Below are 22,048 nucleotides of genomic sequence, written 5' to 3' on the forward strand. Positions count from 1 at the left end.
TCATGCAGGTGTATTTCAGCCATGGGGCTGAAACCATGTCTCTTTTGGTCCTCAGTGTATTTTTGGTGTAGTATACGGCATACAGAATGACATATATAACATACAGAGTTTGAATTAAAAAAGATAGGCAGCAGAGGTATTCTCAGAAAAGATGACTGCAGATAAGCCGGGAAAGGCAAAGCATCTTCCTGCCTTTTGCTGCTGTCTTCTCATCCACATCTAGGTATTAAGTGTCTGCTACTATTGCCAGTGTCTCTGAGGACACACAGCTTCAGTGTGCTCATCTGTTCTCCGCTGAGCTAAGGACACTAGGACCATAGCTTCCCAGGCTAGATGTGGACCAAGCATCTGGGAAGGCCTAACTGTCCCTTTACTGGGAGTAGTTTTTTCTCTCCCTCCCATGAGTCAAGAAAGGTAGAAAGAAAAGTGGAATCTCATGCTAATCTTTTATTCTAAACACCACCATCCCTTAGTCCTGAGATCAGATGTTACCAAGGTCTTCTCAAATGGATGTAGCTGATGTATCTAATGGTACAGGCTCCTCTTGGACTGTGTATGGTTTGGCTGCTGAGACTTTTCCTGGAGTAAGCTCAAGAGTTGAATTTAGTTTCAAATTGTGATGTAAACCAATAGGGCATATGCTATAATTGGACTAGTGTGTAGCTGGGTATAAAAATTCTTACAGAGCTGTTTGCATTTAAACTTTTCATTATAAAATGTTGTACAAGTAAGAGAAAACTGAACAAAAAATAAAGGTACAGCTCTATCAATTTGCACAAAACAAATATCTGTGTAGGTAGCTATCACCCTTAGTCAAGAAATAGAAGATTTCTAGAAACCACACTTGTGCCCTATCTGTCATTACCCTGTCTTCCTTTTGCAAAGGTAACTACTATTCTAACATCCAACACTATGGAGATGGTTTTAAAACTAAGGCATAGTTTTGCCTGTTTTTGAATTTAGTATAAATGGAATTAAACACTATGTGTCCTTTTGTGTCTAAATTCTTCCACTTATTATATTTTTGAGATGCATGTTGGTACATGTATGAGTATTTTGGACTTTTTTATTGCTATGTAGTATGCCACTGTGTGAATATACTATACACATACTCTCCCAGTTTGGGGCTTTGTGAATAAAGTGCTGTGTATATTTTATACCTGCCTTTTGGTAGACACATTTCTACCGTCGTTTCTTTTGGGTATATACCCAAGTGGAATATAGGTCGTGTGTGTGTGTGTGTGTGTGTGTGCGCGTGCGTGCATGTGTTCCTGGGTTATAGAGTGGGTGTATATTTAACTGTACTGGAAATTGTCAAACAGTTGTCCAAAGTGATTGTGCTTGGAAAACTTTGCATTTCCACTAACAGTGCATACGCATTCCACTTGCTCCACATCCTTAGCTATTAATAGTGTTTTTGATTTTGGCTGTTCTGGCGAGTGTGTAGCAGTATTTCATTGTGGTTTTAATTTGATTGTTGATGAGATTTGGCACCTTATTAAGTGTTTTTGGCTTACTAGCCATCTTCTTTTTTGTATTGTCTGTTTAGGTGGTCTCTTAACCCATTTTTTGTTTTTTCTTTCCCTTTTGAGTTGCCTTTTTCTTATACATTTGTATGAGTTTTTTTATTAAGCACCTTCCATTTGAGGATGCATAGGTTCTTTATACAGTCTGGATATGTTCTCTTCTTTTGGCTATGTGTGTTGCAGATATTTTCTCTTACTTTGTGGCTTGCCTTTTTCCTCTCTTGTCTTTTGAAAAACACAAGTTCTTTGTTATAATTTAGTCCAGCTTATCAGGTCTTCTCCTTTATGGTTGGTCCTTTTGGTGTCCTGTTTAAGAAAACTTAGAATTCTGACTCTAAAAGCGTGAAGATATTTTCCTATGTTCTAGAAGCTGTTATTGCTTTGCCTTTCATGTTCCCTCTGCAATCCACCTTTTCTTCCTGCATGGATGTCCAGTTGCTTCAGCACTTTCCCAGTACTCTTGTGTTCTCTCCTTTATTACACATCAAGCACCCACTTAGGCTATTGTTTAAAAAAAAATCTGTTTTTTTACATTGATCAGTTTGTTTATACTTGTATATACACCAGACTATATTAATTGCTGTAGTTTTAGACTATCTGGATATCTGGAAGAACAAGTCCTTCCTACCTTATTTCTTATAGATTTTTTTCTATAGGTTTTTGTTTTTTTTGTTTTTTTTTGAGATGGAGTCTTGCTCTGTCGTCCAGGCTGGAGTGCGGTGGCACAATCTTGGCTCACTGCAAGCTCCACCTCCCAGGTTCACGCCATTCTCCTGCCTCAGCCTCCCAAGTAGCTGGGACTACAGGTGCCAGCCACCACGCCTGGCTAATTTTTTGTATTTTTAGTAGAGATGAGGTTTCACCGTGTTAGCCAGGATGGTCTCAATCTCCTGACCTTGTGATCTGCCTGCCTTGGCCTCCCAAAGTGCTGAGATTAAAGGCTTGAGCCACCGTGCCCGGCCTTATAGGTTTTTTTTAATAGCTTTCTTATCAAAGTAAAGAAGTTGCCTTTTATTCCTAATTTGCTGAGTTCTGGTTTTTTAAAATCATGAGCAGACATTAAATTGTATCAAATATTTTTTTCTGTATCTATTGATTTTTCTCCTTATTCACATATTAAAGTAACTTTACATTTCTGGAATAAACCCAACTTAGTTGTAATGTGTTATCCTTTATATAAATTGTTGCATTTGTTTTGCTAATATTTAGTTTAGGATTTTTGCATCTGTGTTTGAGTGAGATTACCCTTTATTTTTCTTTTCTCTTAATGTCCTGGACTGGCTTTGATATCAAAGTTATGACGACCTCATACAATAGTTTGGGTGCTGTTCTCATTTTTTCTATTCTCAGGAAGAATTTCTATCAGATTGGTATTTTTTTCTAATGTTTGGAAGAATTTACAGGTAGACATCTGTTCTTGAGTTTTCTTTGTTAAGAATGTTTTAAACTATGGGTTGGATTTTTTTCTACTAGCTATTGGATATACTATTTTTTATGCTTATATCAATGTAGATAATTTTTTCTCTTGGAATTTGTCATTTCATCTAAAATTTCAAAAATATTGGTATAAAGCTGTTTATAATAGTCCCTTATGACCTTTCTTTTATTTTGAAATAATATCAAACTTACAGCAAATAACTTTTGCTAAATTACCCAAGAGCAAGCTCAGCCATGATGTCCCACCACCCCAAATTCATTACTGCAATTTAGTTTGAAGACCCTATTTATTTTTTAAAAACAGCTTTCTAGAAGTATAATTGGCATACAGAAATACTATATTTAAAATATATAATTTAAAAAATTAATATACATTCACCTGTAAAATCATAGCTATAATGAAAACAGTGAACATATTTATCATCATGAAAGTGTCTTTATTCCCCTCTCTCCATTGTGAGTTAATTTTTGAATATGATTTCAGATATGGATTCAAGGTCATTTTTTGCATATGTACATCATTTTGTAACCATTTTTTAAAAGTCTATCCTTTCTGTGGTTGCCTTTGAACCTGTGTCAAAAAACAGTTGTCCATATCTACATACTTTTATTTTGAGACTTTTAGTTCTATTCCATTGGTGTATTTATTTTTAAATCAGTACCACACTGTCTTGGTTATTGTAGCTTTGTAAGTCTTTAAATTAAGGAGTGTTAGCCCTCCAACTTGTTCTTTTTCAAAGTTGCTTTTGCCATTCTTGGCCTTTGCATTTCCATATGAATTTTTGAATCGGCTTGTCAATTTTTATACACACACACACTCAAAGTCTACTGGCAGTTTGAGATTGTTTTGAAGCTATAGATGAATTTTGGAAGAATTGACATCTAAACAATATTGAGTCTTCTGACCCATGAAATAAGATATCTCTCTTCATTTGTTTAGGTCTTTTATAGCCATATTTTTGTAGTTTTCAGTATCAGATCTTTACATCCTTTGTTTATGAAATCTCTGAGTACCTCAGATTCTGAAGTTTCAATTTCTAATAGTTCATTGGTGGTATATAGAAATGGAGTTGATTTTTTTTGTGTTTTTCAACCTTGCTAAACTCACTTATTTGTTCTAGTTGTGTTTTGTATAGATTTTATATTAGGATGGCTCTAAAGTAGACTTTTTTTCCAGGTCTAGATTAGCTCTGCTCGTAAAGCATGACTTTTCTGGGGTGTCTATCAAATGACCTGTGCATTCAACAAAGTTTCTTCATTCTGGATGGTTGAAATTGAAACATCCCCCAGCCTTGTAAGAGCTTTGGTAGTACTTCTTTAGTTAATTTTGTACAGACTCTGTATATATGTATGTACAGCCTAGAATTTAGTCAGAGTATCAAGGGGGCCTTCATAGACATTTCTTTCTCTGTGTATTTTCCTCAAATTCCAGCTGCCACTACTTCCTCAGATTCTGAACTATGTTCACTGAGATCACTGTGCTTTGAAGTTCCCCTCTCTGTCCCACAGTTAAGAAAGCACCTCCAGACAAAAACAAGTGATCATGGGACTTGCTTTGTTTGTTTCTCTTTCCTCAGGGATTATAGTGCTTGCTGCCTGTTGTCTGTCTAAAAACTGTTGCTTAATATATTTTGTCCAGTTTAACAGCTGTTTATGGTGGCAAGATTTGTCTAGTCACAGTTACTCTTTTGTAGTCAAATATGGTTTTTAACTCAATCATATTGTTTTTAGCTCTGTAGTCCGGTTAAGTCTCAGCTATGATGTTGTGAGTTCACTGGAAGAGTAAAATTTTAAGCAAATAATGATGTATAACATGATTGGTATATATTCATTTTATGAAAATGATTTTAAAAAGTTAATTTCAAATGAATGCTGTCACATTGATGGCTTATTAATTTACTAAACAAAAAATAATTACCTAAGTCCTGTGACACTTGTATCTCTTTTACCAAATATATTTATTCTGCCTAGTTATTGGATATATTTACTGAGGACATTTTATTCTGTTTCTTTTTAAATACTTTGGAAGTAGAGTCTTTATGCTTATGTCATAAGAACAATTATTATTATTTTGATTGGACTTATATCATATTTTAGATATAATCAGTTTGTACTACATACTCATGTACCACAAGCTTAGATTTTATTATAAGATAACTTGCTGTGTAGGCTGCCTAGTAATTCAAACATCAGATGGATGATTGGCCTAGGTGACTTTTAAATGCCCTTCAGCCTTGAGATTCTATTATTCTTCAGCAAATTAAATTCAGCAGATGTCTTGAGTGCCATTTTAATAGTGTATGTTATATAAGAAAAATTATCTTTGTCTTTGAGAAGCTTAGAATTTCATTGGTGAGATCATACGTACGTGTGTGTATGTGTGTGTGTGTAGAAATCAAATATGTAGAAAGAAGAGAATATATGTAGAAAGAAAGAATAGTTAAAAATTGTGTATGATTAATTGCAGAGTGAACAGCGCAAACCACAAATGCTTGACAGGTTCAGTCAGAGAAAGAGACAATATGGCAGAAGTAGAATGAGAAAGAACACATCTTGTCATCTTGTGTGTGGTGATATCAGCAAAAGAGGGCCACCAAAGCAGCACAAAGGAGTACACAGTTGCAGGAGTGTCAGTAAAGAGACCAGCTTAGCAGAAGTAGAAAGTTGTTTGGCCTTGTTTTAAAAAATATGTGGCTAAGTTGTGAACTATTGCAATTTTATCAACAGTGGCATTTCCTTCAGCAAGTGCCAGCATGGTGACAGCATTGGCTGTCTAGATCTGGAAATCTTATATTTGTATAACTAAGGTGCCACTAGTAATAATGTCTTAATGTTGCCATAGACTAAAATTTTTTCATAGAAAAATCCTCATCTGTATCATGAGATACAGTTTGAGAAACAGTATGAACAGATCAGCCATCTGAGGTCTGCCTTGTTGGAGCTGCTAGGTGCTAGAGAAATTCTTTTGAGTGTTATAGCTCTTCTGTCTGTTTGAGTCTAGTAGATTCTAGTCTTTTGTTTGTATTTAGCTTTTAAGGGTCAAGGTCATACTGAGGTTAAAACTGTCTTGCTGGGTTGATATTAAAATCTGGACATAGTATTCCATGCTGACTTTTAATTCTGGTATTGGAAGAGTAATTCAAAGCACACTCGTTTTTATTTAATATTGTTCAAATAAATTCAAATTTAATACACATATACCAGAATAAAAAGTTTAGATAAATTTTCTACAAAATGGTAAAAGCACTGAAATTTCTTACCATTGGCTGTGAACTAAACAGATTATAGAATATTTCTGTGATTTAGTTTATTACTAAATAGGAAATATGTATGAAGACATCTTTGAGTATGAAAATTCTAAATTTCAGTGTATCATATATTTTAGTTTTTAAAATTATAGAACTGTACTTTTTGTCTTTTTTTTTTTTTTTTTAAATATGGAACACGGTCAGGTACAGTGGCTCATGCCTGTAATCCTAGCACTTTGGGAGGCTGAGGCAGGAGGATCACCTGAGGTCAGGAGTTTGAGACCAGCCTGGCCAACATGGTGAAACCCAGCCTCTACTAAAAAATACAAAAAGTAGGCATGTGTGGTGGCACATGCCTGTAATCCCAGCTACTTGGGAGGCTGAGGCACGAGAATTGCTTGAACCCAGGAGGCAGAGGTTGCAGTGAGCCAAGATCACACCACTGCACTCCAGCCTGGGCAACAGATTGAGACCTGTCTCAAAAAAATAAATAAATAAATAAAAATAAAATATGGAACACTTCACTAATTTGCATGTCACCCTTGCTCAGGGGCCATGCTAGAACTCTACTTTAATATTGCATCATTTTGTTTGAAGCAATACCAAACAAAAGCTGAAAACATGACTAACAGATAGTAAAAGCTTTATGTATATGTCTTCATTCATATTTTCTAAAATCGTTTAAAAAATGCTTGTTTAGTAAGCATGCTAAAATCCTTGCTTATGTATGTTTTTTTTGCACTGGCTTATTTTTGAGGCTGGCTGGGAGTGTTCATGTAAAACGAGAGAAATTCCAACAACAGAGAAGCGGGAGGCTGGGGTGGGGAGACAGACAAATGCAATTTTACTCGACAACAGAGTTGAATGTGAGTGTGTAAAATTTCTGCCATAACATAAAACAGATTTGAAATCTTGCCAGGTAAAACTTAAAATGTGGATAATACTTGTTAAGTGCCATGTTAAGTTATTTACAATATTTGATCCCTAGAGAAACTTAGAAAAGAACTTACGGGGATTATTTTGCTGCTTGTATTCTGATCACTTCATTATTAATTACTGCAGGATCATTTCTATAGCTAATGTGGGATTTTCCTCAGATCTTCTTAAGGCCATAGTCAGAACCAACTGAATATATGTATAAGGTGATTGCATTATTTTTATTGGAGAAAAATTGGAGCAAATGAAATTGTTTTAATAAAGAATATAAGACTTTCTCCCTCTTTTATCTCATTAATGTATATTTTATTCTTTTTAACAAGGTACAATTTTGGCTATAAAACACATACTGTACTGTAATATATGCTTTTTTGGAAGAAGTTTTAAATGAATTTTCAGGGCTGTTGGTGCTGTGAAAATAGTACATGTACTTCTGTGGTTGTTTTAGTGTCTTTTTGTTGATTTTTGGCAGATAAAATAACACAAGAAGATATTGAAGGCATTCTACAGAAATTTACTGGGAATATAATGCAAGTGCCCCCCCTGTAAGTTCAATTGGTAAATTTGGAAAAATGTTTACTTTTCTTTTCCAATGGTTAACATCAGTCTAGTTAAAATACATGAGTTTCCTCTTAGCATATGGCGAGGCAGGTTTTAAATCTGATGTGCCAAATGTTCAAGTAAAGGTAAGACAGGATGTGGAGCTTTTGACACTCTCTAAGAGGCAGTGTAATGTGGTCTCCTTTGTTTCTGAGTGTGGCCCCAGCCTGACATCTGTGCTATTATAGTGTTTATTGGCTTTTCTGATTCTATCAACAAACATCAGGGCAGTTCTGGAGCCCAGAGATGTCTCTTTTCCTAGAACTGTTGTGAAGGGACCAGTCCCGTCTGGGAGGGAAGTCAAGGTGTGAGTCAGAGTCCTAATGTGCACTGCATGTCGGGTGCTGGGACCATTCCTATTGGGCACAATCTTTTGCTTCACTATTCTCTGCAGCCAGCGAAACCGATGAGAGTTACAACTTATTAAAAATACAAGTATATTGCTTTACTGCTTGTCTTAGTTTGGGCTGCAGTAACAAAATAACATAAACTGGGTAGCTTATAAACAACAGAAATTTATTTCTCACTGTTCTGGAGGCTGGGAAGTCCAAGATCGCAGTGCAGTAGGCTCAGTGTCTGGTGAAGGCCTGCTTTTTCACAGATGGCACCTTCTTACCGTATCCTCCCATAGTAGAAGGGGCAAGGCAGCTCTCTGGAGCCTCCTTTATAAGCGTACTAATTTCTTTCATGAGGGCTGCGCCCTACGACCTAATTACCTCCCAGAAGACCCTACCTCCTAATAGCAACACCTTGGGGGTTAGGATTTCAGTGTATAAATTTGGAGGTTTGGCATTCAGGTCATAATACCATGTAGCCATATTTTTGTGCACATTACCATTTCAAGCAAATTGCGTCTTTTGAAAAAAATGGATGAATTGGTTATAGGATATGTCAGGGTAAGTTTCTGACTTCTATTTTAGAATTTAGTATTTATTTTGTATTTAAAATCTTGGGTTTTTTTCAGGAACATTGAAATATCTCTGAGGAGATGCTTTTTCATGATTTTGCCTCAAATGTAAAAATTTAAAAATTTTAGCAAGATCTGCATAAACGTTATTTTGGATCATTGTTAAATTAAACTTATTTATATTTATGTATAAGAATTGTTTTAATATTTTCTGTGATTATTGCAAGGATTTTGTTTTCTAGTAAAATTTTATCACGAAAAGCTAAGATACGCTAAGTAGATTATTTGCTTATTAGCTTCTTAGAAATGTTTTGGTAACTTATATAAAAATGAATATTATAGTAGAGATTGTTTCAAGGAAATATAGCTGAGAGTATTATGACCAGAGTCTACTAAATTCCTTGTGCCTTTTAACATAGAATGGGGACTAGTAAGGACAAGACATGAATAGATCGTCTCCAGAAAGATGATTAAAGAATAAAATTGGTAACACTGCATATTGTGTGCCAGAATGAGGTTATATCAGCCTTAGAAATATTTAGAAACTCTATCCATGACAGCATTATGGAGTAGATTAGAATTAAAAATTCATTCATTTTTTAGAAGGATTTTCATTGTCAAGCACTGCCAGTCATCCTTCCTTTCCATACCAAATCTGAAATTATTATCTCCCAATCTTTCCAAATCCCTCTCAATTCTTGCTCTCCTTTCCTTCCATTTCTCCTTCTCTCATCTCACAAGCTATTCTGCATTAAAGAAAGATGGACAGAGACTTTCGACTTTGATGAAGAGAGGTGAAGTCGTAGAAGCAAAACCTGCCAGGCCAGTGACTGTATACAGTATCTCCCTTCAAAAATTCCAGCCACCATTTTTCACATTAGGTAAGATGGAGAAATTTGAAATCATTTGTATTTACGTGTATTTTTAATTTGTATTTGGCTACTTTTGTGTCATTTTAATAGATCCATAGGATGTTGGAGATTTTTTAAAATTTGAATTTAAGGAAAGTTAGGATTTCTTTATACCTTTTTTGGTAACACATTTAATGAGATACCTATAGCTATATGGAGGTTCAGAAATGCCTTTCTAACTGGGCTGACTTTTTCATATATTGTACTATGTTATCTTACTAGAAAGTTGAAAGTAACATACTTTAGATCTCTATAGAGAAGAGTAGGTAAGGAGTATATACTTTTTAAATTTTAGGTTTTTATTATCTTTTGGATGCTTTTCCTCCCATTTTGGCTAGTACCCGATACATTCCATTTTAGAACTGACATTAATTTTCCAATGAAAACAAAGCATTTTTAGTTTTTGGACAAGAAAACCCTCACTCCCTTCTTCACCACCTATTACTTACTATTAAAGATCCTGCAAATATGGAAAAAAATGGGTAAGGCAGAAATGTATTCTTCAATACATGGTCACATTTTTAATTCAAGTTATGAATTTTAATTTCGAATACATATTTGAAATGTAAAGACTAAAAAGTTCATTTCTGTTGTTTGGAAATTTTATGATCAGGCTGCAGAAAGTTGTAAACATGTAAGATCTGTGAAGAATCCAAAGCCATCGTTCTTAATCCTCAGACTCCTTTAAATTGAGCCTACCCTTAGTTTCACAGTGCACTGAATAGGATTCCTTTTAGAAATAATGTCCCCAAATCTTTTAATCTAAACTTTATTGCTTTGCTTTTTTATTGGCATTATTGTTTTATCTGTGTTGTGTTTCTGCAGGATATGGTTTTGTACCATTAGAAAAAAAAAGTCACTTTGTTTCTTCATGTTCCTGCTTCTAAAATATTTGACAGATAATGAAAAAAACACACTTAAAAAGGTTGTGCTCCATTCCATGAAAATGAAGCAGCTGGTTTGACAGAGTAGATATTCTCTATGAAAGCAAGAAAAACTCGGATTTTTCAGGTTGCATTTAAGTCAGAAATATTTTATTGACTAGGGAGAGTGTAACAGGCCAAAAGAGCTGTCTTTTCGCTCAAGTCAAATATCATGCAAGAATGCTAGCACACCTGCATTTCATCCCAGTGCCCACTTTTAATCTCAGCAGTGGCCCCCAACCATGAGCTGACTAAAGAAAGCGGGGGGTGATTAAAATCCCCAGGTGGTGAGTTTTGATTAATTCCCCCAAATGGCTTTATTTCTACCAGTAAGACTTGAAGCAGCTAGAATATATTCCACAGCTAGAATATAGTGTGGAAATGTGGCAGCTCTTTTCAGGAAGTCTTGCTGATGGATAAAAATAATGGAGAGCTCTGTTCTTAACCAATAAACTTGTGTTAGATTGTGTTAAGAAGATATTTAGATTTACATTCAGTTCTGGGACATTGTGTAATTTTAAGTTGTTTTATGATTTCTTCAGGAGTATTTCCAAGAGAACATTTAAATAAACTGAGTTCTTCATGTGTAGTACAGTACCCCAAACATAATTTTTGTCACTGTGAAAAGGGGTTTTTGGTTGGTTGGTTGGTTGGTTGGTTGTATGTTTTTTGAATGTACAAATCAGAAAATATTTTAAAAATCTGCAGCTCATGATGGCAAAGCTACCATTTCTAACCATTTACAACCTATTAAATGAACAAGGCATACAAATCTGAAAATATTTTTTAAAATCTACAGCTCATGATAGCAAAGCTGAGATTTCTAACTATTTAAAACCTATTAAATGAACAAGGCTGAAGTATTAGAGTGGTAAGACTTGCCAGTTAATTTAAAATGTGTTCATGAGTTTCTGCTGTTTGCTTTCTCCACACTGACTTTTCAGTCTCACAAACACATATGCTACTGGATGAATAATTTATGTTTTAGTGCATAAATATTTTATCACTCAATTGTTTGCATAGTGCATTTTTACATTTGTTTAGGGACATCATTTCTATGTAAAGTGGATTTCATAGGAGGTTAGCAATTTACTATGTCACTGTTAACATTCCAGATGTTGAATGTGGAGGAGGTTTTTATATCAGAAGCTTGATCAGTGACATTGGAAAAGGTAAGCATAAAAATGAATTATGAATTATCATTTAGAGAATAATACTCCTTTTCAATGGGAAGAGGGAATTTTCCGTTTTTCTTATTTCTGAGTACTGGCCTTAGGAACTGAACTCTTGCTGCCTTCAGCTTTAAAAGCATTGTAGGTTTCTGGCTTGCAATTATCAGCCTCAGCAGCTGCAGTGAAATGCTTGTAATGGGAAAGAAGAGAAAGAACAGAAAATGAAGACAGGAATAATGAACGTAGGGCTGACATCTTTTCAAGTACAAAAGATTTTAACTCAAACTAGGGATCAAAAAAAAAAAAGATTTAACCTTCTAAAAGTTATTTTCAAATTTTTTTAAACTGAAAGCCGTAGTCTTATAAACAGCCAGAAGGTTTCAGTTCTGGCTGTGCCATTTACTGGCAGTTGTCGCACTGGATGGGTCATATGATCTCATCTGTAAAGTGAGGCTAATCTTTACTCCAGGGGGTTGCTGCATGAGTTAAATAACAAAGATGTGTGCAAGTTCTTTGTTGATTTTAAAGCAGCTTATAAGGTGGATTATTAAGTGTTATTTTGCTACTTAATCATTTCTTTATCTCAGGCCTCTTGGTTCTTATATTGGATTATTATACTTTTGGGTGGTTTTGAGAGATTTGAATTGAGTATGGTCATTTGAACAATTATAGACTGTGAAATACTGAATCGTTTATCTTCTGGATTTTTTTTCCACCTTTTGTTGCCATAGAACTATCTTCCTGTGCCAATGTGCTAGAGCTGACCCGAACCAAACAGGGACCATTTACGCTAGAAGAACATGCCCTTCCTGAAGACAAATGGACAATTGATGACATTGCACAGTCTCTTGAGCATTGCTCATCTCTTTTCCCAGCAGAGTTGGCACTTAAAAAATCAAAACCTGAGTCTAATGAACAGGTTTTGAGCTGTGAATATATAACTCTAAATGAGCCAAAGGGAGAAGATGATGTAATTAAGACGTGTTGAGATTGGCCTGGGAATATCATCATTTTCTGGTTGACATTTGAATCCTGTGTGCAGATGCAGAATGACAAGCTACATTCAAAAGACAGACAATATTTCTAACTTTTTTTTTTGCATGAAGAAAAATGTCTATCATTTACAATTTCAGTAGCACATAATTTATTTTCTATGCATTATAAATGGCCTTGCAGTTGCTCAGTTGTTTGCTGTGTTGTGGAATGTTCTTTTAGGATTTTTTGTATTGTGAAAATATGAATATGATTGGATTCAGAAAAATTAACTTTCTGAATTTGATCTGTCTTCAGTCTTGTAAAAAAGTTGAACAAATTTCCTAATCAAAGAAAAATGTATGAGCTCCATGTTTCTTTAGTTTCACAAAAATGAACATAATTTAGTGTTATTTTTACTTTATTTAGGCTTCCTGGTGGCTTCATTTTATTGAAATTCTTTAAATTGTTTAAAGTGGCCATTATTGATCTCTTTCTTCTGTTTTGGAGCGTTTATTATTAAAAACATTTCTTTGATAAAATGGCCATCATCTAGTGATACCTGTGTTTGTTTAGATCTTGGAAATGAATAAGCTTTGATAATATTTGTAAATGAGCCAAATTATTACTGCTACCACTAACAGGATGTAAATAGAAGACCAATACTTAATTAAAGTCACCTTCCTACCATTAGAGCAGAAGACAGCTCCTATAGTTTTGTATTTTGGCAGCTATGAGATATTTTCATAGTAATTTCAACATGGTCAAGCACTTTGTACCAAGTTATTAAGTAACATAATTTTTAAAATTTAAAGAATGTGTCTTCAACTAAAAACTTTATTCTTTAGCATTTATTTATATCTCTCTGTAGGGCGTTATCCCTGTGATATTGTCTCTTTAGTTTGCTCTTTCAAGAGATATTTACAGATGTTGAGATGGCTGCTCTGCATTTCCAGCTAATCTCTTCTGCTCTAAATATTTAAAAACAGTTCTTCTCAAACATTTTCATTCAGATAGCTTTCTGAAAGTTCCCTATCCCTCTTTACCATAATTTTTTAAATGTAGCCACATTATAATAGTAAACTTCATATATAATGAGTGCTTCATATTTTTGTTATGGGAAAGCAATATATTATGCAGCCAGTCTGTAGAAACATTCAAATCCCTCTTCCTTTACTTAAATACAGTTTCAAAAGGAAGACTCATGAGAAATTTCATAAAATACAAGTTTTTAGATGTTTATGCTTTGCCTTTCTTTTTAAAGGTGTTTTCCTGCTTTGTAGTCTCTAACTCTGAAATTTAAAATATGTAAACTAAAGTGGTTTTATTTGTGCTTAACTCAATTTAAACTCAATGTAAAATATTATATATGCATCAGTACAGCATTTTCAACATATTGGCAACATATTTTAAATGAAAACATTAAAACAATTCTTAGTATGAGACAAAATTGTAAGGAAAAAGAGTGTTAATACCATGATGCATTAACATAAAATATCAAACACACAAAGTCATAAAATGAAAATTTACAGTTTTACCTATTCATATCTAGTGCCCCACAGTGTGTGGTCAACCAAAGGTGGCAGTGGCTACACCTGCCTGTTTGGAATGGTACGGGTTACAATATGTCCTCTTCCATTGCAAATTAAAGTCCAAATAGAGAAATACTTAGGTTTTAGAACACATCAGAGGTATTTCTGCTATATTTTTCACCTTAAAAATTGACACAGAGTTTACTAATAGAGGAGTAGAGATTGTTGACCATTTTTTAAAAACGATAGCCGCTCTTTTTCTTTTATATTTAAAACTGAAGTTTTGCCAAATGGGAAAATTACTGTTACCTCTACCATCTTAATGTAGTAACTTCAGAATTTAAATTTTTATGTTACTATTTTCATGTTTGTTGTTCACATAGTCTTAAGGCACCTATACTTTTAAATTGACTTTTTCATTTGATATTATCTATATGTATGTAGTTGTGATAATGATTATTTTAATTATATTACTTTATACTCTTAATTTATTTAAACTATTTCTCTATTGCTGAATACTTAAGTAGTTTTAAATTTTATTATGATAAATTCCTGGGAGGGGGATTATTTAGTGAAATAATATGAAGAACTTTATGACTTATGTTTGCCTTATTGCATTCCCAAAGAGTTGTAACATTTTACAGTGTTACCATTTGAGTAGGGGTTTTATGTGTTGTTGCTAATTTAGTAAATATAGGAGAGAAATCAAAGTTTTTCTGATTTGCTTTTATGTGATTTATCTGTATACTTTGTTCATTTATATAAATAAATGTCAATGGTTTCTATACATATTTGCATGAGTTATTTGTGTTGTAAATACCTGATAGAAGGATTTTTCATGGTCTGTTGTCCTTTTAGTTTTAATTTTCATTTTTGCTAACTAAATTTGCTGATTCTAATAACTCTTCCCCTTTTATCATCAGATTAATAAGTATGAAAAGTTTAAAATTTATTGAAACTTTAAAATCTTACTAACTCTCATAAGCAGTTGAAACTGAGATACTCTGAAAAGTTCAAGACTCATTCATAAAACAAATTAGTTTTCCCTGATAGTCTGGTATTTAAATACCAACTCAGTTTTTTTTTTTTCATTTTTATCAAAATATTCAAGAAATTTCTGTGTCTTATATTTTTCTAGGTCTAAACCTTCATGACATGATAAAAGTTGTTTTACTTGTAAGAAAACGATAAAAGATTTAAAAAATCCTGAAAATGTTTCAACCTGGAACATACCAAATCACTTGATATTTGACACTTTAAGTTTTTTATATTTGAAAAATAATGTCTTAAAAGTTGTTAAAAGTCATAGAATTATTTTATTTATAGTCTTAAAATCCAGGACCTTTATGTAATAGAAATTTGCTCTTTGCAAATTCAGTTTTGAAATGTGAATAAAGGCTAAACACACTTTCCTCTACCTGTACTGACTAGGTCTTTTTTTTCTTAAATACTTGAATTAAAACAAGCCATTGACTCATCATCAGACATGATTTACTGTATTAAATAAGAGTGCTTTGTATCAGATCTTCAGTACATTTTATGTCCCCTGACCAGTTTGAAATTTGTATCAGATTTACAATGAACATTTTGAGGTTCAATTAGATGGTGAATTGTTCTGTTTCAAAGAAATTAAGTAATTTACCTTATATCATGACGTATGTAATAGAAAGAGATGTGATTCAAAAGCACTGTAAAATGCTGAAACATTTAAATAGAGGAAAAGATAATAGATATGAGGTTTATGCACCGAAATGAGTATAATGGCCTTGTAGTTAAATTTAAAGAGAGGGATTGTCTTGAAACCATTTCTTTCTCTAAGGTATGTATGGGCAGAGCTCCAATTTGTCCTAATTCTTCATTAAATACTATTTATTAAGCACATTTATTAAGGCAGTTGAATCAGCAGTACCTTCGTTTGTTAATGTGTGAGCTAAATTCTCTTTAGGAATATCTTCAGATTGCTGCTATAAATAGTGATACCGGCCGGAAAGTTGAAGTTCGGGAATTATTTTGCTCTTCTTATCCATAACCCTTAAAATGCAGCATATTAACTTTATTTCTGTCTTTACCGTTAGCCAACTTTTTCATCCTAGGTGAATCACTTAATCTGTTTAGGTCTCAGTTTCCTTATCCTTACAACAAAGGAGACAGACTAGTCCATCTTGAAGAATCTCTCCAACACTAAAATATTAGGCTTCCAAGTGTAGATAATTTGTAATTATTTTGCTTAGGAACTCATTCCTCATGTGAACTTGAACTTTTATATTTATCAGTTCTGGAGAATTCCCATCCTTCATTTCTTTGGATATTTCATCTGTTCCAGCTAGTAATCCTATTTAAGTCTTTTTGTTTTATTCTGTGTCTAATTACTCTTTCATATTTTCCATCTCTTTATCCCAGTATGCTGCATACTGGGGAATTTCCTCCAATTTTTTTTCCAGATAATGAATGCCTTTTGCTATTTTTATTTACTGTTTAACAATCATATATTTATTCCAATCACTCTTGTGTTTTATTTATTTATATTTATTTATTTATTTCGAGACAGAGTCTCACTCTGTTGTCCAGGCTGGAGTGCAGTGGCGCAATCTTGGCTCACTGCAACCTCCGCCTCCCAGGTTCAAGCGATTCTCTTGCCTTAGCCTCCTGAGTAGCTGGGATTACAGACGTGCATCACCATGGCCAGCTAATTTTTTTATTTTTTATTTTTAGTAGAGATGAGGTTTCACCATGTTGGCCAGGCTGGTCTTGAACTCCTGACCTCAGGTGATCCTCTCCTCTCAGCCTCTCAAAGGGTTAGGATTACAGACATGAGTCACTGCCCCGGCCTTTTGTTTTTATTTCTACACCAGGTTTTTTTCCTCCAAAATCTGCCTTCTTTTTTCGTGTGTCATCTTACTCTTTCATTAAGGTTTTAGTAAAATGTATTTTTTTTTAACTTTGGTATTTAATATACATACATACAGTCACACATAACTGTATAGCTTAGTGAATTTTCACAAACCAAACATGTCTATAATCAGCAACCAAGTCAAGAAACAGGACATCACTAAGCCCTCCAGAAGCCCCGACTGCTCCATCAAGATTATGGATTAGAGTTTCATGTAACAATATAGATTAGTAATTTTGTCTGTTTTTGTGCTTCATATGATATGTTTTCTTTTATGTCTGGCTTCTTTTGCACAAAGCTACAATCATGAGGTTCTTCCATATTGTGGCTGTCTTAGCTTGGGCTGCTATGACAAAATGTCATAGACTGGGTGATTTTAACGTACTTGTGTCTGACAGTTCTGGAGGCTGGAAGTCTGAGATCAGGGTGTCAGTGTGGTTGGGTTGTTGTGAGGGCTGTCTCACTGGCTTGGAGAGGGCTACCTTCTCATTGTGTCCTCACATGGCTGAGAGAGGAGGCTTTGTCTCTCTTCCTCCTCTTATAGGGACGCTAACCCCATCATGGCGGCTCCAACGTCATGACCTCTTCTAAATGTAATTACCTCCCAAAGGCCCCACTTCCTGTTCATTGTTCATTGTTTAGTATTATTCAGTTATTACCACGATTGATCTGTTTTACTGAATGATGGATACTTGGTTAGCTTTCAATTTTGACTATTTTGAATAATGCCTCTATGAGCAATCTAGTACTTGTCTCCTGGTAAACATTGCACACATTTCTGTTGGAATTTTTTTTTTTTTTCACAGTCTTACTCTGCTGCCCAGGCTGGAGTGCAGTGGTGCCATCTCAGCTCACTGCAACCTCCGCCTCCCACGTTCAAGCAATTCTCATGCCTCAGTCTCCCGAGTAGCTGGAAATAACAGGCACACGCCACTACACCCAGCTAATTTTTTTGTGTTTTTAGTAGAGACAGGGTTTCACCATATTGGCCAGGCTGGTCTCAAACTCCTGACCTCAAGTGATTTGCCTGCCTCAGCCTCCCAAAATGCTGGGATAACAGGCGTAAGCTACCGCGACTGGCCTCTGATGGATATTTCTAAGACTGGAATCTAGGTTGTAAAGTATACACATGTTAAGCTTTAGTAGATAGTGCAAGCAGTTTTTCTAAGTTGCTGTACCAGCAGCATAAGGGAATTCTGATGGTTCCACATCCTTATCACCACAAAGTATTTTACGTTTTCTTCTTAACCATTTAGGCACATGTTTACTTTATCACAATATGGTTTTAGTGAACTTTTCTCTGATTTCTTAGGGTTTTTAGTTATGTGTATTTTTTAGTCTAATTTTCTATGTAGTCTACTAGTCTATTTAGTCTTATTGTCTAGTCTAATAGTCTCTGTTAACTTAGTTATGTGAAATTCTTATGGCGTATGCTCTAATATTGCTTGTTGAATCTCCCAGTTCTCAGCCAAGGTAGATTGTGTCCTACCTTGTGTTCTTTGTGTTGCAAACTTGGATTATGAGGTAATTCAGTGAGACTTTATGGGAGTGTGTGTGCTTGGGTTGAGAGTGTCCTTCCAGAGAGATTTTGGGATTGTTTCTGCTGGGCACACCAGAGATCGCTGTTCCAAAATCATCGTAAATGATCATTGCAGAGATGTTTTATTATTGTTGTGTTGTGTTTTGTTTAATTTAAAGCCTAAGTGAAAGAAAAGCTTCCTTGTTTTTGCCCTGTGTTTGTGGTAAATTGCATTGTAGTCTACCATTTTATTAAATGTATAGTCCTTTAAGGGTACTAGTTTTATGCCTATGTTTGCGGGTGTCACAGTTCCAAAACCTACCTCTCAAGATCCACACTTCATTTCCATCCCCACTGAAAATGCAAACCCTTTGGTTACAGAGAGGAGTAAATCTTGCCTCCCTCCCCCACTACCTGGATTGCTGGAGCATCAACAAGTGTGTTTACCACTCCGGTTTTCAGATCGTTCTTTATTTTGGACCTTGGTGAATTTCCTTAGTATAAGTTCAATTATTTTTTAAAGGAATTTTTAAAAGGTCACATTTATATGCAACAAAATTCACCATTTTAGGTGTATAGTTCAGTGAGCCAGCTTGAGGTTTAACTTGCTCTTTTTCTAGTTTTAAAGTAGAGGCTTAGGTCACTTTTCAAACTTAAGCATTTAATCTTATCAGTTTTTCTTTGAGCACTGCTTTAGCTGCATCTCATAAGTTATAATAAGTTGTGATTCAATTTAAAATAATTTCCATTGTGATATTTCACTTTACCAATGACTTAGAAGTATATCATTTACTTTCTGAATATTAGAGGATTTTCTATATAAAATTCTGTAGTTGATGTCTTGTTTAATTTCATTGTGGTGAAAGAATATAAAATACATGAACATAAAATGTGTGATTTCCATTCTTATAAATTTATTAAGACTTGTTTAGTGACTCAGAAATGGTCTACCTTGGAATTTGTTCCATGTACATTGGTTAAGAATGTGCTTTCATGGTTGTTGGGTGGATCATTCTGTAAATATCAATTAGGTCAAGCTTGTTGCTTGTGTTATTCAGGTCTTCCATAGCCTTAATGGGGTTTGTTTTGCTTTGTTTTGTTTTCTGTTTTTGGTCTACTTCGCCTGTCAGTTACAGTGAGAGGAGACCTGCAATCTCCAATTATAATGTTGGACTTGTCTGTTTCTTCTTTCAGTTCTTTTTTTTTTTTTTTTTTTTTTTTTTCTGAGAGGGAGGCTCACTCTGTTCCCCAGGCTGGAATGCAGTGGCGTGATCTTGGCTCACTGCAACCTCCACCTCCTGGGTTCAAGCAATTCTCCTGCCTCAGCCTCCCAAGTAGCTGAGGTTACAGGTGCCAGCCACCACGTCCAGCTAATTTTTGTATTTTAGTAGAGACGGAGTTTCATCATGTTTGCCAGGTTGGTATCGAACTCCTGACCTCAAGTGATCTGCCTGCCTCAGCCTCCCAAAATGCTAGGATTACAGGCGTGAGCCATCGCACCCAGCCCTTCTTTCAGCTCTATCACCTCTTTTTGCTATATTTGTATGAGAGCTTTATTATTAGGGGCATATACATTTAAAATTGTTATGTCTTATTGATAGATTGATCTGTCATTATGAATGTCTGTATTCATTCCTGATGGTATTTCTTTTTCTAAATATTTTTCTGCATGTGTCTGCTGATAATCTCAACCTTTTTGTTGGAGTGTTTAGACCATTTACATTTAATGTAATTATAGACATGGTTTGATTTGCTGTACCATCTTTTCATTTGTTTTATATGTGAGCCATCTTTTCATTGTTCTTTTTTCATCTTTGACCATTTTCTTTAGTACTGAATACTTTTTTTGTATTTCATTATATCTATTGGCTTTTTAGTTATACCTCTTAAAATTTTTTTTCTGTTTTCTGTAGGATTTATAATATACATCTTTAACTTATAACAGATTACCTTCAAATAGTATTTTACCACCTCATGTGTAATGTAGAAACCTTACAAGTGTGTATTTTCATTTCTGTCTCCTAATTTTTATGCTATTGTTTTTATACATATGATTTTATATGTTAGAAACTCTATAATACATTGGGTTTGTTGTTGTTTGTTTTTACCTTATTGCTGTCGGTTGGGGTCAGCAAACATTTTCTATAAAGGGCTAGATAGTACAGGCATACCTTGGAGATACTGTGGGTTTGGTTCCAGACCACCGCAATAATACAAATATGCAAGAAGTGGATATCACAATAAAGTGAGTCACACAAGTCTTTTGGCTTCCCAGTGCATATAAAAGTTTTGCTTATACTACACTGTAGTCTGTTAAGCGTGCAATAGTGTTGTGTCTAAAAAAATACATGTACCTTAATTTTAAAATGGTTTATTACTAAAAAATGCTAACCATCATTTGAGCATTCAGTGAGTCATAATATTTTTGCTGGTGGAAGGTCTTTTCTTATTGATGACGGATCGGGGGTCAGGTGCTGAAGCTTAGGGTGGCTGTGGCAGTTTCTTAAAACAACAGTGAAGATTGCAACATCAGTTGACTCTTCCTTTCATGAAAGATTTCTCTATAGTGCGTGATGCTTTTTGACAGCATTTTATGCACAATAGAACTTCTTTGAAAATTGGAGTCAATCCTCTCAAACCCTGCTCTGCTTTAACAACCTAAGTTTATATAATATTCTAAGTCCATTGTTGTCATTTCAACAATTTTCACAGTGTCTTCACCAGGAGTAGATTCCATCTCAGGAAATGAGATGGAATCTTTGCTCATCCATAAGAAGAAATTCCTCATCTGTTCAAGTTTTATCATGAGATTGCAGCAGTACAGCCATGTCTTCAGGCCTCACTTCACTTTTAATTCTAGTTCTCTTGCTATTTCTACCACATCTATGGTTCCTTCCTCCATTGAAGTCTTGAACCTCTCCAAGTCATCCGTGAGGGTTGGAATCGACTTCTTCCAAATTCCTGTTAATATTTATATTTTGACCTCCCATGAATCATGAATGTTCTTAATGGCACCTAGAATGGTGAATCCTTTCCAGAAGGTTTTCAATTTACTTAGTCCAGATCCATCCATCCAGAAGACTCACTTTCAATGCCAGTTATAGCCTTTTGAAATGTATTTCTTTGATAATAAGGCTTGAAAGTTGAAATTACTCCTTGGTCCATTTTCTGCAAAATAGATGTTGTGTTAGCAGACATGAAGGCAACATTAATCTTTTTGTACATGTCCATCAGAGCTCTTGGGTGACCAGGTATATTGCCAGTGAGCAGTAATACTTTGAAAGGAATTATTTTTCTTAGCAGTAGGTCTCAACAATGGGCTTAAAATATTTGGTCCACCGTTCTGTAAACAGATGTGCTGCCATCTAAACTTTGTGGTTTCATTTATAGAGCACAGGCAGAGTAGATGTAGCATAATTACTAAGGGACTTAGGATTTTCAGAATGGTAAATGAACACTGGCATCAATTTAAATC

General features: G+C 34.6%; 1 protein-coding gene and 1 non-coding gene across 2 annotated transcripts in view; one reads left to right on the top strand and one right to left on the bottom strand.

The window, feature by feature from the left end:
* TRUB1 (TruB pseudouridine synthase family member 1) overlaps positions 1–14,951 on the top strand; it is a 39,626-nt gene extending 24,675 nt beyond the window's left edge. The window contains exons 5-8 of the mRNA XM_054503867.2: positions 7,620–7,692; positions 9,396–9,535; positions 11,604–11,660; positions 12,392–14,951. Of these exons, the coding sequence (XP_054359842.1) occupies positions 7,620–7,692; positions 9,396–9,535; positions 11,604–11,660; positions 12,392–12,648 (527 nt within the window). The 3' untranslated portion in view covers positions 12,649–14,951. The remainder of the gene's footprint in view (positions 1–7,619; positions 7,693–9,395; positions 9,536–11,603; positions 11,661–12,391) is intronic.
* LOC129006980 (U6 spliceosomal RNA) lies at positions 6,717–6,824 on the bottom strand. Its single transcript, XR_008492165.1, has one exon. It is a non-coding gene; the product is annotated as a U6 spliceosomal RNA (small nuclear RNA).
* Positions 14,952–22,048: the final 7,097 nt, after the last annotated feature.

The sequence above is a fragment of the Pongo pygmaeus genome, chromosome 8 (assembly GCF_028885625.2).
Source record: "Pongo pygmaeus isolate AG05252 chromosome 8, NHGRI_mPonPyg2-v2.0_pri, whole genome shotgun sequence".
NCBI classification, from domain to species: Eukaryota; Metazoa; Chordata; class Mammalia; order Primates; family Hominidae; genus Pongo; species Pongo pygmaeus.